This window comes from Peromyscus maniculatus, chromosome 8 (assembly GCF_049852395.1).
Source record: "Peromyscus maniculatus bairdii isolate BWxNUB_F1_BW_parent chromosome 8, HU_Pman_BW_mat_3.1, whole genome shotgun sequence".
Lineage (NCBI taxonomy): Eukaryota > Metazoa > Chordata > Mammalia > Rodentia > Cricetidae > Peromyscus > Peromyscus maniculatus.
Window position 1 is genome coordinate 39,288,528 of NC_134859.1, and position 18,327 is coordinate 39,306,854.

Consider the following 18,327-nt stretch of genomic DNA (forward strand, 5'->3'; position numbering starts at 1 on the left):
GGGCAGGGAGAAGGGCGAGGCTTCAAGGGAGTTAAACGTGTGTGTGTGTGTGTGTGTGTGTGTGTGTGTGTGTGTGTGTGTGTGAGTGTGTACACCACATGCATGTAGAGGCCAGAGGTTGATGTCAGATGTCTTCCTCAGTTCCTTTGCACTTTATTTTTGGAGACTACATCTCTCCCTGAACCTGGAGCTCACCAATTCAGCCTGGCTGGCTGGACAGTGAACCTCGGGGCCACATGCCACATGCCTAGCTTTTTTTTTTTGGGGGGGGGTGTTGTGATCGGATTCAGGGTGTTCATGCTTGCATGTCAAATTCTCTTACCTGCTAAACCTTCTCTACAGCCCTGTTTCAAGTTTTCAACCCTAGCTCCCTTGACTTGAGGGGAGGGGTGTCCAGTGGCAGTAGACACTTAGTCATGAGCCTGGGAGGGGAACCAGAAGGTTCCATCCCACAGACAGAAGGCTTTGGTCTTCCTCCCGCACTCCCATCTTCTCCCCCAAGGTGGCCAAGGACTCTGGCTTTCCTTCTGTCCTTTCCTCTTAGCTGTGTTTCCTTCCCACTAAGCTACCAAGACCCGACTCAACCTGGAGGCTGCTGCGGACACACCTCTGTAGCCCAAGGTTCCAATGGTGGCTCCATGGCTCCCAGTGGGAGTGTCTCTAGACCTGGGTCTCCCTGCTCTGACAGGGAGAGGAAGAGAGCCACACGTTTCTACACATCTCTCAATCCCCACCACCCAGGAGCCGTGAAGGTACCAGCAGTTGGGCAGGTTAAGAGTGATGCTGGCTTTGATGTCATCTCCAAACCGCAGGTAGCCCAAGGCCCCGATGGCAATGTACAGGGAGGTGACGATGGACATCCCCAGAGACAGAATGGTTGGGAAGCGGCGGGCATCCTTCATCTTGTTTTCCAGAGGCAGGACCTACAAGAACATCACATTGTAAGGCTAGGATAACAACAACAATGGCAGTAGCAGTATCAACCAGGAGCACAAAGAAGAGAAAGCCTTGCTGCCTCTGGAGTGCTCCCAAATGAGTCAAAGAAGGGACTTGAAAAGATGTTTGTACGCTCCTGAGCATGTCAGTATTATTCATGATTAGGAGGTGGGAGGCAGACAAGCATCCACCATTAGAAAATGAGTAAATAAAATGTGGTACATCCATGCAGTGGAATATTATACAGCCTTTAAAAAGGAGGAAATTCTGGGGCTCAGCAGTTAAGAGCACTGGTTGCTCTTGTAGAGGACCCAGATTCAGTTCCCAGGACCTAGATCAGGCAGCTTACAACCACCTGTAACTCCAGCACCATGTGATCTGACACCCTCTTCTGGTCCCTGTGGGCACTAGACACATATGCAGTGCACATACATACATGCAGGCAAAACACTCATACACATAGAATAAAAAGAAATAAATCTGTTTTAAAACAAAGGAAATTCTGACACTCATTGCTACGTCTGTGGAGGCCAGAAGAGGGTGATGGATCTCCTGGAGCGGCAGTTACAAGCTGATGTGGGTGCTGGGACCCGAATCTTGGTTCTCTCCCAGAACAGCCAGTGCTCTTAACTACACAGCCATCTTGGCGCTTCTGATTTATGACGATAGCCATTTGGACAGGAGTGAGGAGATACCTCCCCGTCACACCCAATGGCTGATGAGAAGGTGCATATTTTCATGTAGTTGATGGCCATTTGTAGTTCTTGTAGAAGTCTCCACTTGGGTCATTCACCGGTTTTGCAGCTGGATTATTTTGCTGCTGTTGGCAGGGTCCCTTATACATCCTGGCTGTCAGCCCTCATCCTGGGTGTCAGCCCCCTGCCGTGTGAGCATGCGCCTCTTGTTCTGAAGGCTGTCTCCCCTCCGCTCCTTCCTATGCTCTGAAGATGCCCTTAGCCCCATTTGTCGGTTTACTTTTGTTCTCTGTGCCTTTGGAGTCATACCCAGAAAAGCCAGTCCCCAACCCACCACTGTGTCTGACCACCCCACAGCATTGTCTTCTAGAAGTCTGAGACTTTCCAGTCTTCCATTAATGTCTGCGATCCATTTTGAGGTTTTGTTTTGGTTTGTTTTTTTTGGTTTTTCAAGACAGGGTTTCTCTGTGCAGCTTTGCACCTGTCCTGGAACTCACTCTGTAGACCAGGCTGGCCTTGAACTCACAGAGATCCACCTGCCTCTGCCTCCCAAGTGCTGGGATTAAAGGCGTTCGCTGCCACCACTGCCCGGCGAGGTTTTTTTTTTTTTTTTTTTGAGATAGGATTTCTCTGTGTAGCTTTGCGCCTTTCCTGGAACTCACTTGGTAGCCCAGGCTGGCCTCGAACTCACAGAGATCCACCTGGCTCTGCCTCCCGAGTGCTGGGATTAAAGGCATGCACCACCACTGCCCGGCTTTTTTTTTTTTTTTTTTTTTTTTTTAAGATGTTAACAACTACATTTATTTATTTATTCCATGTGTGCAGAGATCAGAGGACAATCTGGCGGGAATTGGTTTTCTCCTTCCACCATGTGGGTCCCGAGGATTGAACTCAGGTCGTCAGGCTTGGAGGCAAGCACCTTTACCAGCCAAACCATCTTGCTGGTCCTTGGGCTGCTTTTTGTGTAAGGTGAAGTTTCCAGTTTGGGCACGGGGATAGCATGAGTTTCAGGATATTTTTGCTTCCTATTTCCATGAGTTTAAACTCAAGGGAGGCCCCAGTCCTGGGATGATTCAGTGGTTGAGGAAGGAAACCACTCCATGGGTCACCTTTTCTTTTTAGCAGGTCAATCTGAAAAGGGACCCTTGTGGGGCGGAGAGTGTGACAGGAACCCCGATTTCCTGTTTCTCTGTTTCTGCCAGGCCACGTCCCCAAGGGCAAATCCCAGCCACAGAGTCACATTCTGGTGTGTGTGTGTGTGTGTGTGTGTGTGTGTGTGTGTGTGTGTGTGTGTTTAAGCCACCGAGAAACGCATGGAAGAAACACAAGAAGTACATGCAAGCATAGGGAGACAAAAGCCAGGCTTTCTGTCCAGAGGATAGTTAAAAGGAGGTTGGCTAGAAGCTGGTGAACTCAGATAAAGAAGTACTTATAAAAGATTTGTACAGGCTGGGCATGGTGGCATACACCCAGCTTGGGAGCAGAGGCAAGGGGATTCCCATGAGGACAAGGCCAGTCAGGGAAACACCAAGGCCGTGCCTTAAAAAACAAAAAATACAACAAAACAAGATTTGAATATTCACAAAGAAGACATCCAAATGCTAACTGAAGAGCATGAAGGAGGCCGATGAGATGGCTCTGTGGGGAAAGCACTTGCTGGGGGAGCCTGATGACCTGAGTTCAATTCCCCGAGCCCACAAAGAGCTGGATGTGGTGACACACAGCTGCAATCCTGGCACTCCTCAGGTGAGATGGGAGGCAGAGCCGGGAGAATCGGCAGAAAGCTCACGGGCCAGCTAGCCTGAGGGCCCAAGAGCAGCCGAGGCAGTAAGAGAGACACCTCAAAAGGTGAAGGGGAGAACTGACCCCTGACCCCGCATGCACACCTTCACTTTCACGAACACGCTACTAAAAACGAAGATGTATAAAAAAGTATAAATGATACTCATAACCAGTTATCACTAGTTATTACTAAAATGAAAATTAAACCATAATCAAATGCTATTATATATCTATTAGAATGGTTGAAATAAAAATATCCTGGGGCCGGGGGCACAGCTCAGTGATAGAGCACTGCTTGGCATACATGAGGTCCTGGGTTCAATTCCCAGCATCCTCCCCCATCCACTCTGAACTGACAGTCCAGACAAGCGCTGGCCCATATGCAGAAGGGCAAGAAAGCTCACATGTTCTGACCCAAGTGAAAAATGCCAGTCAGGGCTGGGGGCGGGGGTGGAGTTCAGTGGTAGACCCACTTGCCTAGCCCGCTGGGATCCAGTTTCAGCCCCCAGCACTCAGAGCAAGGACAAACAAACATCCGACCAAAATTACTGTCTTTCTGAGACCCGCTGGGCAGTTTTTTATAAACCTCTATAACGATGAGACCCAGAAGCCTATTCCTAGAGAAGAAAACGTTAAATCTACATAGCGACCCGTATACGAGTTCTCGGAGTCAGAAGCATTACTCACAGATATTACAGACTAGAGACAATTCAGGTGCCCTCTGTGGGTGAGCCGATGAGAGGTGGCACCGACCTGACCCCTCAGTGGCTGCTCTGAGCGAGGGATGCAGGCAGTAGCCGAGAACAGAGTGACTGAATGAAGCCGAGAAGATGATCATCTCAGTATTGTTATGAATGAAGCCCTTCAACAGGGAGGAAAGGAATTACCTTTTTTTTTTTTCTTTTGAGACAGGGTCTCATGTAGCTCAGGCTGCCTGTGAAAATGCTGTGGCACTCAGGACGACCTTGAATTCCTGATCCTCCTACTTCCCCCTCCCGAGGGCAGGGTTTACAGGCTTGCACCATCATGCCCACTTCATGTGGTGCTGAGGATGGAAGAGGTCTTTGTACACTCAGGGGAGCTCTTCATTGGCTAAGCTACATCCCAGCCCACAATCAATTGCAAACACACATCTCTTTTTCAGGTTAAAACACCTATATTTTTGGGGGTGGTGGTGGTGTGGTTTCAGACAGGGTTCCTCTGTGTAGCCCTGGCTGTCCTGGAACTCGATCTGTTGATCAGGCTGACCTTGAACTCAGAGATCCGCCTGCCTCTGCCTCCTGAGTGCTGGGATTAAAAGCATGCACCACCACCACCTGGCTAAAACACCTGTATTATTTATGGAGTCTTTTTATTTAAGTTATGTACAATCATTAGTCTGTTTTTTTTTTCTTTCTGTTTTTTGTTTTCTAAGACAAGATTTCTCTATATAACAGTCCTGGCTGTCCTGGAACTCACTCTGTAGACCAGGCTGGCCTTGAACTCAAGAGCCCTGCCTGACTCTGCCTCCCAATTTTTTTTTGTGTGTGGACTAGTCTTGATTTTTGTGTTTGTTTTTGTTTGTTTGTTTTTTGTTTTTGTTTTTTATTTTGTTTTTTTCAAGGCAAGCTTTCTCTGTGTAGCCCTGGCTGTCTTAGAACTCACTTTGTAAACTAGCTGGCCTTGAACTCACAGAGATCTGTCTGCCTCTGCCTCCTGAGTGCTGGGGTTAAAGGCATGCATCATCACTATCTGGTTGACTAGTTTTAATTTGAAGAAAACTAGAAAACTCATATTACTGGGAAGATAAACACTGAGTAGACATATTGACAAAAATATTCTGATTGTTTCTCTGCTGTGACCTACTTTTTGTCTGCTGGTGACATCCGATCCAAATGAGACCAGAGGTGGCTCTATCCCATGTGTGATTTCCACAGGTCCAACCCAATGGCCAAGAACACACAGAAAACCAGAACTCATAGCTCCTTTCCAGAAACTGGTTCACAGGTTCAGGGGAAGGCCACCTTCATTCCAACCTTACCACACCGATGCTTTCAAATGAGAAAATGGCTGTTCCAAAGAAGAGAGGGTAGGTCTTCCAGCTTGCTACCAGTGGCAACTGGCTGGGGTCTGGAATTCCCTACAGGAGAGAGAAATGCAAGACTGTCACTCTATGGGCACACTTAAGCTTCTCTAAGAAAGAAGGATTCTGAGAGGAAAGCTGGGTTTGAGAATATTGAATGCCACAAAGTTCAGCCAGCCTTTAGAATGGGTAAAAATGATAAATATTGACTTTAATATTGCACAGTACCAAAGAGCCAGAGGGCAGGAACGTACAGGCATTGTCAAAGCATGGAAGATCAGTTTCTCATGAAGGGAGCAGGTTTACCAGAAGTCTCTAAACAATATTGCATGCATTACAGATCAGTGACACCCAACAGCACCCAAGAACAGCCATGAGTGGATACTGGGTGTGAGTACTAGAAATTATCATAATGTAGTTATAGAATATTCTAGGGAGCCCTAGATAGTTGAATCTGAAAGTCTGCTTTTCTCTTTCTGAGCTGTAGATTAAAGGGGGAGAACGGAATGGGTAGAGTAAATCCTCTACTCAGCCAGTGGCCCAGGATGTTAAAAGAAACACAGAATCATTTTTTATAATCGAGGATTCCTGGAATAGCCCCAACATAAAGCAGGAGTAGCATATGTGTGTACAGGTGTGATGTACATGTGTGGAAGCCAGAGGTCAATGTCAAGTGTCTTCATTGGTCCCTCTCCACTTTAATGTTTGAGTCAGGGTCTCGCACTAAACCTGGAGCCCATCCATTTGGCTAGACTGGCTGGTCAGTCAGCCTCAGGGATCCTCCTGTTCCTGCTCTGCTCACCCCAACTCCCCTCCTCTGGTGCTGGAATTACAAGCATGTGCCACAGCACTCTGGCTCTTAGACAGGTTCCGGGACTCTCAACTCAGGTCCTCAGGCTTGTGTGGCAAACGGGTTACTAATGGAGCTCTGTAACCCTGCAAACACAGCTTTTGAAAAAGCTCGATTCGGTATTAAAAGCAGTCATTTGGAGACAAAGAAGGGATGAGAGAGCTAAAAAGACAAGATGGTACAAAGAGGGAATGTTACAGCAAGATGGGTCCTAGACTGAAGGGTGAGGAACACACCCATCTTAGGACTTGGGGCCTGATGTCTCGTATGGATACAAGGGCCCTGTCTCCTGGGGAGTTAGCGGATGCCGTGCACCCACCTGGACGATGTACTGGGCGATGATGATCAGGCTGACCAGCATGCTGATGTTGGCCAACAGGGAGAAGATGGTGAGGACACGGAGGTTCCGAACGAAGACCAGAAGGCCCAGAACAGGCAGGAAGGCAAGCATGTAGAGTCGCGAGTCCATGGTGGGCGTCAAAACTAGGGTCTCGTTGTAGTGGCAGCTGATGGTTGTGCCATTAACAGCTTCTACTACCTGAGGAAGAGATGAGAAAAGCAAGAGGAGGAAAAAAGTCTGAGCACGTGGTGGACTCAGTGCTTTCCCCAGATCCAGGCTTTCATTAAAAAGTCAGGGGTGGTCTAGTGTAGGGCACTGGAAACTTCTCTTTGGTTTTAATTTTAGGAAACATTTACATTCATTGATGTGTTTGTGTGTGCATGTATGCACCCCATGGTGCACACATGAAAGTTGGTTCTCTCCGTGCACTATATGGGACCCAGGGCTCGACCTCAGGTCATCAGGTTGGCAGTAAATGCCATCTCACCAGCTCATGAAACGTCTTGTTCTAAATCCTCTTCACCAGACTACCTTAAAGGAGGCTACCAAAACAGCGAATTTCATGACAGATAACTGCATTTGTCGTGGGGGGGCGGGTCTGGTGCCTTGGCTCCCTGGCATCCATTTTTCTGGTATTGATTATTCGTACTGAATTCTCTTTGCTGCTGAATGCAGTCTTGGGAAAACTGAAAGTCACCGGCTGGAGGGCTGGCCTGTGAGTCAGGCTCTGCGCTCAGAAATACAGATGGGTATCTCAAGGTAAGTGACACAAAGACCAACTAAAGAAGGTGAGAGTGAACTCTGACAGTGGGGTCCCAAGCGATGACTCACTCATTCTGGTGTCTGCAGCCCGCTCCCCGCAACACACACCATGCTCTGGCTTCTGGTCTTTTTGGAGCCCTGCATTTTAGCCTTCTCTTCCATATTGTAAGTCGGCTTAGATCCTTCCACTACACATATTTTCTGTCTAAAAATTTCCCAGAGTCTCCTTCTTTCACTCATAACCCCCAAATCCCATCAGTTATTGCTCTGTAACTGGTCTGGAGAGTTAGTCTCTCTGTCTTTAAAACAAAAATGACAGATGCATTTATTTTTATTATTTTGTGTGTATGAGTGTTTGGCCTATGTGTATATTTGTGAGCCATGTGCATGTCTGGTGCCTGCTGAGGTCAGAAGAGGAAGTCAGATCCCCGGGACTGGAGTTAATAGACAGCTATGAGCTGTCATGTGGGTGGTGGGAACAGAACCCAGGTCCTCTGCAGGAGCAACAAGTACTCTTAACCACTGAGCCATCTCTCGAGCCCAGTTCTTTCTTGACTGGATTAGTAATAGCATTTTGAATGTCAGGGCCCCCCCTTTTTTTTTCTTTTGCATGGATTGGACCACTTATAGAAGAATGACATCCTTGAAGCCTACTTAGTGAAAGCCATTAACACACTCAAACATGTTGTAAGTAAGATTCCAATGGTGGTTAGTTTTAATTGTCAGCTCATTATAATCTAGAATTACCTGGGAAGAGTGTCAGTGAAGAATTGCATAGATCACGTTGGTCTGTGGGCATGTCCTTGGAGGATTATCTTGATTGTTAACTGAGGTGGGAAGACCCAGCCCACTGTGGGCAGCACCATTCCCTAGAATTGGGTCCTACACTATGTGATCACAGAGAAAGTGAGTGAAGGAGTAAGCATGCAGCATTCATTTCTCTCTGCTCTTGACTGTGAATGTGATGTGACTAACTGCTTTGGGTTCCTGATACCCTGACTTCCCTACAATGATGGACCGTAACCTGGAGTTGTGAGTTAAAACACACTCATTCTCCCTTAAGATTTCTGCTGTGGATATCACTCTGTATAAATTAAATGCTGATTGACCAGTAGCTAGGCAAGAAGTATAGGTGGGACAAAGAGAGAGGAGAATTCTGGGAAGTAGAAGGCTAAGGCAGAGAGATGCTGCTAGCCGCCACCATGAGAAGATGTTAAGGTACCGGTAAGCCACGAGCCGTGTGTCAACTTATAGACTAATAGATATGGTTTATTTAAGATATAAGAACTAAAAAAAAAAGCAGCCTGCTACAGCCATATAGTTTGTAAGCAATATAAGTCTCTGTGTTTACTTGGTTGGGTCTAAGTGGCTGTGGGACTGGTAGGTGAGAGAGATCTGTCCTGACCATGGGCCAGGCAACACTGGAGAACTCTTCAGCTACAGATTTCTTTTTGTTGAGATATTTTATCACAGCAACAAAAATGAGACTCAATCTCCCAACACACACAGTATACATGCCCCTTCTTTATAAGGTCAGGGTGAATGAATGGTCTACCCCAAGTTTAAAATCAGCCTAATTCTAATATAACAGTACAACTGTTCAGACAATAGGATTCATGGCAGAACAATTAGAATCTAGAATCATGTAAGAAGAAAGTGTAAAGCTGTTGTTGACATCAGTACTGGTGGAGAAGCATGGGGTCATCTCCAGAATATCCATCCATGCATTTTCTACAGAACATCACAAGTTACATGATGAAGATTCGTTTTATTTTGTAAGATGGCAATCACTGTGTCCATTCTTATTTTGAAACCTTATTTTAACTTAAGCACACATCACAATATATAAATATGAGTCGTTACTCCTTGAATTTTTTTCTGCTTCTTGCATGTGTGTTGCAGGGGTGGAAGCCTGGGGTTGGGCATGCACAGCAAGCACTGTGCCACCGAATTTCTGGGCTTGGCTATTTTTGGGCGGGAGAGGAGCAAGATCTCACGTAGCCCAGGTTGGCCTCAGACTTACTATGTAGCTGAGAACAACCTTGAACTTCTGATCCTCCTGCCTCCACATTCCCAGTTTGTGAGGTGCTGGAGACTGAGCCCAGAGATTTGGGAATGTTAGGCAATCAGTCTACCAACTGAGCTACATCCCAGCTCTCCGACCTTTGCCTTTTTGTTTGTTTAATGATTCCTCCCTACAGTAGGAAACATCCCCAGATGATTAGTGTGGTAGTTTGAATGTAACTGGCCCCATAAACTCACAGGGAGTGGCACTATTAGGAGGTGTGGCTTTGTTGAAGTAGGTGTGGCCTTGTTGGGGGGAGTGTGTCATTGTGGGGGCAGGTTTGAGGTCTCTTATGCTCAAGCTACATCTATTTCAATTCACTTCCTGTTGCCTGCAGATCAAGATGTAGGACTCTCAGCAACTTCTCCAGCACCATGGCTGCCTGCATGCTGCCATATCCTACTAAGATGATAATGGACTAAGCCTCTGAACTGTAAGCCACCCCAATTATTTTATTTTATTTTCCTTTATAAGAGTTGCTGTGGTCATGGTGTCTCTTCACGGCAATAGAAACCCTAACTAAGACAATTAGTCAGGCACTCACAGACCTCCATAAAAGATCTCTGTACAGTAGTCAGGACTCTTCCTGAAGGCAGCCACCACTGTCTTCTATAATCAGTAGAATTGCTTCTCTTGGGCCAGTCCCCCATATTCCTGCCTGGAAGTTTTTTCATGGTCTATCTCCCTAGCTTGGCTACTAGCACTCTGCAAGCTGCCCAAGCATGCCCAGCTTGCATATGGCTCCTGGAGGCAGCCTTCTCTGATGCCAAGGGCTTCACAATGATACTTCTTGACCACAGTGTGCGTTCCCAACACCTGAGCTGCCTCCCGGATATCACATGGAAGTTTGCCCATGTGTTTTAGAACTACCCACTTAGCTTGCAACCCCCTTAAGACAGTGCTTGCCTTGATAGGCAGCTGACAAAAAATGCAGATTGTGAGCAACAGATCATAAATAAAGGTTTGCAGATAGCACCTTGCTTTCTAAAGAGCTTCTGCATAGTGAGTTTGAGGCTAGCTTGGGCTACATGAGATCCTGCCTCAAACAATAAAATAAAGATAATACAAGCAATAATGTCCTTGGGCTGGGGATATGGCTTAGCTAGTAGAGTGCTTGCTGGGCAGGCATGAAGTTCTGGATTTGATTTCAAGTTTTGCATAAATCAGGCATGCTGGCACACACCTGACATCCCTACACTTGGTGGGTAGGGGTAAGTGGATCAGAAATTCAAGGTCATCTTTGGCTATATAATAAGTTTGAGGCTAGCCTGGGCTACATGAGACCCTATTTCAAAAAAGCAAAAAAATAAAAATAAAAATAAAAGAAACAGTGGAAATATTCAGCAACCGAATACAGATCATATTATGATCATTATTAGTGATGAACTGCTCCAAACTATTTAAAATGGAAGAACCTGGCAAAATGTGACTCAGTTATGATACTCAGCTTTCCATTGCTATAATAAAACACTGGAGATAATTAGCTTTTAAAGAGGAAAAAGTATGGGCTCCTAAGATGGCATGAGTATGTATACACACACACACACACACACACACACACACACACACACACACACACACACACAGGGTAATGGCTCAGAAATCTGTAGCTATCTGGAGGGTAGGGGAGGCCAAGCTACCTGATAGCATGCCTTTCCCTTCCCATGTTGTATTGATGAGTTTTTGAGGACTCAGATGAAGTAATGTGGTAGGCAAAACACTGGTAGAGAAGCTTCCTTCTGTGTCCTCCCCTTCCCACCTTGTCTAGAATACCTGTTTTAAATTGTCCGCCAGAAACACAATGTACACACAGCAGAAGCCCAGCTGGGTGACAATGAGGAAGAAACTCACGATGTGCCTGGAGGGAGGAGGAGGAGAAGAGAGAGACTTGTTATAAGAGAAAATGACTTTTCTGTTCCATTTCTTGCCATTCTGCCCTCTGTCCCCAAGGCTGGTGTCCTCCATACATGAGCACACATGTGCGCTACACATTCACCCTCCATCTTTCTGCCACTAGCAAGAGGCAACAATAGCTCTTTGTAAACAGCAGCTGGACACTCACAGTAGGGTAAGTGATTAAGTTCCTAGGAATGGGACCCTGTGTCCCATCTGGCTCCATGACATTCTTTGCCCATGCTTTCAAACACACAGCATTTATTAGCTTCCCAGAACACATAAAACATTTTTCCTAACATGTGTCAGACACTTCATTGGGTGTTGAAGATACATAGATAACACAGGGACTCTTGCTCTGGTAGTTTATAATAGAATGGTTTGTAAGATGGACAGAAATTAGCATTACAGGGGCAGAGGAGATGATGCAATTTCTTGTGTGTTCACAAGCATGAGGACCTGTATTCGAATCCCTAGCGCCCATGGAAAAAGCCAGGCATGGAGGTGCACACCTGTAATCCCTGGGAAGGTGGAGACAGAAGTATTCCCGGAGCTTGCTGGCTGGCCAGTGTAGCCAAATCAGTGAGTTCTAGGTTCAGTGAGAGATCCTGTGTGTGTGTGTGTGTGTGTGTGTGTGTGTGTGTGTGTGTGTATGTATATATCTGTAGACATATACATGTATGCATAAAGTGAATGAGAAAGTCACCAGATGTTGACCTCTGGCCTCCACTTACACAAGCATATGCACATATATGTTCATGAACATCCACACCACAGACCTGTGCATGCAGACACATAAACACGCACTCACACATAGGCATCCAAAGAAATTAGCATCATACTATGGCTTTAGATGCCATGGTGAAAAGAGACATAGTGTTATAATGAAACCCATTACTTTGCATAAATATGCAATCAAAACATATCCATATCAAAGGTTGTCTGCTGAGAAAAGTCTTAATAAATGTGTAAATCCCAATAATTTATCCCCAATATGCCTTCATTCCCTTGATATAGTGATCATTAATCCTAAATGGGGGAGAATAAGGGAGAGAGAGAGAGGGGGATAATATTAGTGAATTGTGGAGATAGGAAGAAGCATTCCTAGACAGACCACCACTGGCTGGAGGGATGGCTCAGTAATCAAAGTGCAGTCCAGTCCCCAGAACCCACATAAATGCCAGATGTGCATGTTGCTCTTCCAGCGTTGGGAGATGGAGATTGAGATCTCCATAGCAAGATGGCTAATGACATTAGCCATATCAACAAGCTCTGGATTTGGTTGAGAGACCCAGCCTCAGTGAGTGCAAGAGTGATGGAGGATGATTCTGACATCCACCTCAGGCCTCCACATGCATGAGCACACATGTGCCCTACATGTACTCCTACACATGCAAAAGTACTCACATCACACGTACATAGGAAAAATAATACACAAGAAAAGGCACCCTTGGAAGGGGGAAGAGAGAGGGGGGAGAGGAGGAGAGGGAGGAAGAAAGAAGAGGAGAAGGAGGAAGAGAAAAGGAAAAATAGGAGGAGGTGGTGGTGGTGGTGGAGGAGGAGGAATGAGGAAGGATTTATGCAGAGGGAACAGGTTTCACTACCTTCCAAGTTTTCAGCATTCACTCGGGGGAGTAAGACTTAGCCAGAGGGTGTGACAGTAGATTCTCTCCATAAAGAGCGAGAGAGCAGTTGCCTGTATGAAGCTGTGGTTACTAGGGCGGGAGGATGAAGGCATGTTCAAAGTTCAAGGGGGCTGGAATGTACAGACCCTGACCATGGACCACTGGGTAGGGAATGGATAATCTTACATGATGTACCTGGTTTTGACTTGGACCACTCAGAAGGAAGGACGGGCCTGAAGAGAAGGGGACAGGACACACTCATTTGGTATCTGAAGCTGAACACTGCATGTGTCTCAGCAGCTGGGATGATGGGTTGTGGCAAGGGACAAAGCCTTGAGGAGGCAGTACAAGGTTGAAAAGCATGCAGAATCTGAAGAGGAAAGGACAGAGGTGCTAACTGTCAGATCCAAAGGAAACTCTAATTCCCCAAACTCCAAAAGGCAGTCCATGTATCCAGAACATGCTCAATGTGCTGGACTATATATAGGGTTTCTGGGGCTTAGAGAAAAGCCAGCATTCCTCAGAAATTTATGCAACCAGTTTCCATCTGCCAAAAGAGTAATTTCCCTTCCCTCTGGCAGAAGGGACATATGGCTCTCCATTGACATATACCTGTGGTTGCATATCAAAGCACACACTGGCCTTCAGACTCCCTCAGGATCACCAGTACCTGTTACACACTTCAAAGTCCATGCTAGGATTACAGGTGTGCACCATCATGCCTGGCTTTTTATGTGAGCGCTAGGGATCCGAATATAGGTCCTCATGCTTGTGAACACGCAGGAAATTGCATCATTTCTTCAGTCCCTGTAATGCTAATTTCTGTCCATCTTATAAACCATTCTATTGTAAACTATCAGAACAAGAGTCCCTGTGTTTTCTATGTATCTTTGCAGGTTCTCTTCTACCCTAAACTTCCCCCAGCGACTCATCCTTTTTATAACTCTGCTATCCCCACTGTTCTCTGCTCTTGCTAATTTTTAAGCTTTATTTATTATGTATACAGTGTTCTGCCTGCATGTATCCCTACCTTCCAGAAGAGGACATCAAGATCTCATTACAGATGGTTGTGAGCTACCATGTGGTTGTTGGGAATTGAACTCAGGACCTCTGGGAGAGCAGCCAGTGCTCTTAACCTCTGAGCCGGTCTCTCCAGCTGCTCTTTCTATTCTTACTATGTTTTCTCTATTCTCTACCCTCTGTTCTTCTCCCCTCTCTCACAGATAGCCCCAACCATGTTCAGTCTACTTTCTCTCTCTGCTCTGGACTCTTCCGGATGCCTCTGGCTGTTCTCTCTCTCATATAAAAACCTCCTAACCATACCACAGAGCAGTGATGTTGGCAGTTTCTTTACTGCATCCCTCTCACATACATCTGGAGCTGAAACTCTCCCAAACACCAACCCTTCAGAACATCATTTGATAGACACAGAGACCTACAGTGGATGTGATGGAGAACGGGGAAAGGCCAACAGAGCCAAGTAGGAAAGAAGAAATGATTGCCCCTCCAGCTGCTGAGGTCTCCCTAGGGTAGGGAAGGCTCCACAAGAAGGTCTTTTAGGACCATAGTGAAAGAAATCTCAGTGTAAATAGAAAGGCAGCAGAGACAAGAAAGCATGAATGCAATGCTAGGAAGTAATTAGAATTTGTTCTCTCTCTTTCTCTCTCTCTCCTTCCTTTTTTTTGTTTGTGTGTGTATGTGTGTTCACTGTGTGTGCATGTTTACTGTGGGGGGGCATATTCACTGTGTGTGTGTGTACACTGTGTGTGTGCAGAGGCCAGAGGTTAATGTCAAGCGTTCACTCTCCACTTGATTTTATCAAGGAAAAGGTCTGTTGTTGAACTCAGAACTCAGTAATTCTGCTAAGCTGGTTAGGCCAGCTCCCCCAAGCGATAGATCCCGTCTCTGCCTCCCAAGTGCTATTCCAAGTGGGCCACCATGCCTGTCTGGCTTATATATAGGTCAAAGGGAGCTGAACTCTGATCCTGATGCTTGTGTGGCAAGCACTTTATCCACTGAGCCATCTCCCCATTCCTTGGCCCAGTCTTTTAGGAAGCCAGACAGTGAAGCCCCAAGCAGTGGTACACATCTGGCTCAAAGTTTGGATGCAATGTCAAAACTACCACCTGACCCACTGCGGGTGTGCTGGCTGGTTTTGTGTGTCAACTTGACACAGCTAGCGTCATCAGAGGAAGGAGCTCCAGTTGAGGAAATGCCTCCATGACATCCAGCTGTAAGGCCATTTCTCATTTAGTGATCATTGAGGGAGGGCCCAGCCTATGGTGGGTGGTGCCACCCCCCTGGGCAGGTGGTCCTAGGTTCTATAAGAAGGTGAGCTGTTCGGGCCAGGGAAAGCAAGCCAGTAAGCAGCACCCTCCATGGCCTCTGCATCAGCTCCTTACTCTGGACTCCTGCCCTGATGAATTCCTGTCCTGACTTCCTTCAGTGATGAACAGCAATGCTGAAGTGTAAGCCAAATAAACCCTTTCTTCCCCAACTTGCCTTTTGGTCATAGTATTTCATCACAGCAATAGAAACCCTAACTAAGACAAATTTGTACCGGCATAGTGGGGTATTGCTTTGGCAGACCTGATCGTGTTTTTGGGGGGAATTGTGGAAGGACTTTGGAATTTAGGCTAGGAGAGCCATTGCGTGTTGAGAGATCTCAGTGGGATGTTCTGTGGGAACCTGGAAAGATAAGAATATTGAGAGCAGTGCAGAAGATTGAGGCCAAGCTTGTGAAGTTTCAGAGGGAAGTTTAAAGACTCTATCAGGGACATTTGTTATTTTGAATTAAGCTCCTGTGGTTCTGGTTAGCTGGGGCTGAAGAATGGGCTGTGAATAACAAGACATCAGAACTGCTAAAGTGAAACTTTAATGGTACTGGGACAATTGATGCTGGTCAGCTGGAGCCAAGAAATTAGCGATGATTAAGAAGAGACCAGCATCCCTGGTGAAATCTTCTGGGAAGTGTTTCCTGAGAGTACAGAGAAGTTGTTGTGTTCCAGAGGTGGCCAAGAATGTACCTCTTACTGGCAGCTAGACTTGGTGGTATGTAAGAGTCACCCAGGTGGTACTGATTTTGAAGGCATGAAAGGGTCATGGAGAGCAGCTGAGGCTTGGCACTATGAGAGGCCAGGAGAGGCTATTGGTGAAGGTGCATCTTCAGTGGCAGACCCCCAGGACTGAAGGGGTCATGCAAAGTTGAGGCTTGGCACCATGAGGAGAACCTCTGAGAGGCTATTGGTGAAAGGGCAGCCCAGTTGCAGCAGAAGACCCCAGTGTTTTGGAGATGCCAGTGCTGTGAGATGACCACCAAGAACAATGGTAGCAGTGGATGAAGCCTACTGGAGCCTAGACGAGCTGTGTGCTGCAGAGGGCAGAGCTGGAGAAGTGACCCAAGCCCTTTGGAGGAGTCCAGAAGATTGTGAGTGGACCCCAGACATTAGACGGTTGGAATTTTGTTTTGCTTTCTTGAAGTAAGAACATATTTTACTGGAGCCCATAGTTGAGATTTTGAATTTTGAATGACTTTGTATTTTAAAATATTGGTTACTAAAATTTTAATGTGTTTGAATTGTAAAGACTGTGGGACTTTTTAAGTTATTTATGTTTTTAATGTGAGATTTTGGGGATGAATAAGAAAGGGAGGGTTGTGGCTTAATAGTGATGTGGTTATATGTCAAGTTGACAAGGGATCCATTATACTAGCTGGTGTTTGTGTGTCAACTTGACACAAGCTAGAGTCATCAGAGGAAGGAGCCTCAGTTGAAGAAATGCCTCTATGACATCTAGCTCTAAGGCATTTTCTCATTTAGTGATCACTGGGGGAGGACTGAGCTCATGGTGGGTGGTGCCATTCCTAGGCAGATGGTCCTGGGTTCTATAAGAAGGTGAGCTGATCAGGCCAGGGGAAGCAAACCAGTGAGCAGCACCCTCCATGGCCTCTGCATCAGCTCCTGTCTCCAGGATCCGGCCCTGCTGAGTCCCTGTTCTGATTTCTTTCAGTGATGAACAGCAATGCTGAAATGTAAGCCCAATAAACCCTTTCCTCCCCAACTTGCCTATTGGTCATGCCTATTGGTCATTCATCTCAGCAATAGAAACCCTAACTAAGACAGCAGGCATTTGGTAGATATCCCATGGATAACTGTATGAAATGCTTAGACTGTGGATATGCAACGCGGTTAAGCCACACGGTTAAGCCTACAAAATTTGATAAGAAAGTGATACATGGCCATATTTAAATGTTGAGAGAACTGGCCCACACCAGTGAATATGCAGATCCGAAGGTGATCGGGAAACAGATGGCAGATGGGGTGGGATAGGAGGCGTGGACTTAAACTCAGGCACCAAGGACAGCGGTGTTGGCACAGGTGTCCCTCCTGAGAGCTAACAGGTGGACTTCAGGTAGGAACAGTTCAGCTCAATCAAGTGTCCTAAACCTGGGTCTTTTGGTTCTTTTCGTTTTCCATTCTTTCCTAAGACTGCTTCTCTCCCTGGCCTCCTGACTGACACCTTCAATTCTGTAAGTCTGGCATTTACACCCAGTGAGGTCTCCTCTCAAATGTCACTGCAGACCCAGGTTGTCCAAAATAGAAGTGGGTAGAGGTCTGAGTCAATCTGACCCTTCTTTGCTGTTTTTAGTGCATCTGTGTGTGGGTACATGCATATTTTACATGTGTGTTCACATGTGTGTGCGTGCATGTGGAGGCAGAATCATTCTCCATTGCTTTCCCACCATTCATTGAGGTAGGGTTCCTCAATCAAACCCAGAGCTCCCTGATATGGCTAGTCTTGCTAGCCAGCTTGCTCTTGGGAATCCCATCTCCACTTTCTGAGTCTGGAATTGTAGGTGGCGCACCACACCCACCTGACATGCGTGTGGGTTCTGGAGATCTGAACTCCGGTCCTCACGCTCACACGGCAAATGCTTTGACCGATGAGCCATCCCCCAGCCCCAACTCTCTCCTTTCTGTTCGGCTAATCTCTTACCGAGACAACCTCTTCATTCCCCTTGTCACCATCGGAATGGACATTGTCTACACTAAGACCTCCTCAGGGGTCTGTCAAAGTCTGCCCTCTGCTCCTCATCATCTCTCCTCCTCACGGAAGCTGAACGAACCTTCCAAGAATGCACACATGCTTTACAATTAAAAGCTCTCTTAGCTTTCTGTTTTCTTAAGAAAGGGGCTGACAAGATGGCTCAGTGGTTAAGAGCATATGCTGCTGTTGCAGAGAGCCAGAGTTCGGTTCCCAGCCCCTACATCACAACCACCTGTAACTTCAGCTCCAGGGGATCCAATGTTTCTGGCCT

At 46.5% G+C, this 18,327-nt stretch overlaps 1 protein-coding gene across 1 annotated transcript in view; it reads right to left on the reverse strand.

Moving 5' to 3' along the window:
* The window catches only part of Slc36a2 (solute carrier family 36 member 2), a 30,524-nt gene that overhangs the window by 4,715 nt on the left and 7,482 nt on the right, over positions 1–18,327 (reverse strand). Inside the window, exons 5-8 of the mRNA XM_006984877.4 lie at positions 11,266–11,350; positions 6,645–6,863; positions 5,434–5,532; positions 757–923 (exon numbers count right to left, since the gene is read on the reverse strand). Coding sequence (XP_006984939.1) covers positions 757–923; positions 5,434–5,532; positions 6,645–6,863; positions 11,266–11,350 — 570 coding nt within the window. The remainder of the gene's footprint in view (positions 1–756; positions 924–5,433; positions 5,533–6,644; positions 6,864–11,265; positions 11,351–18,327) is intronic.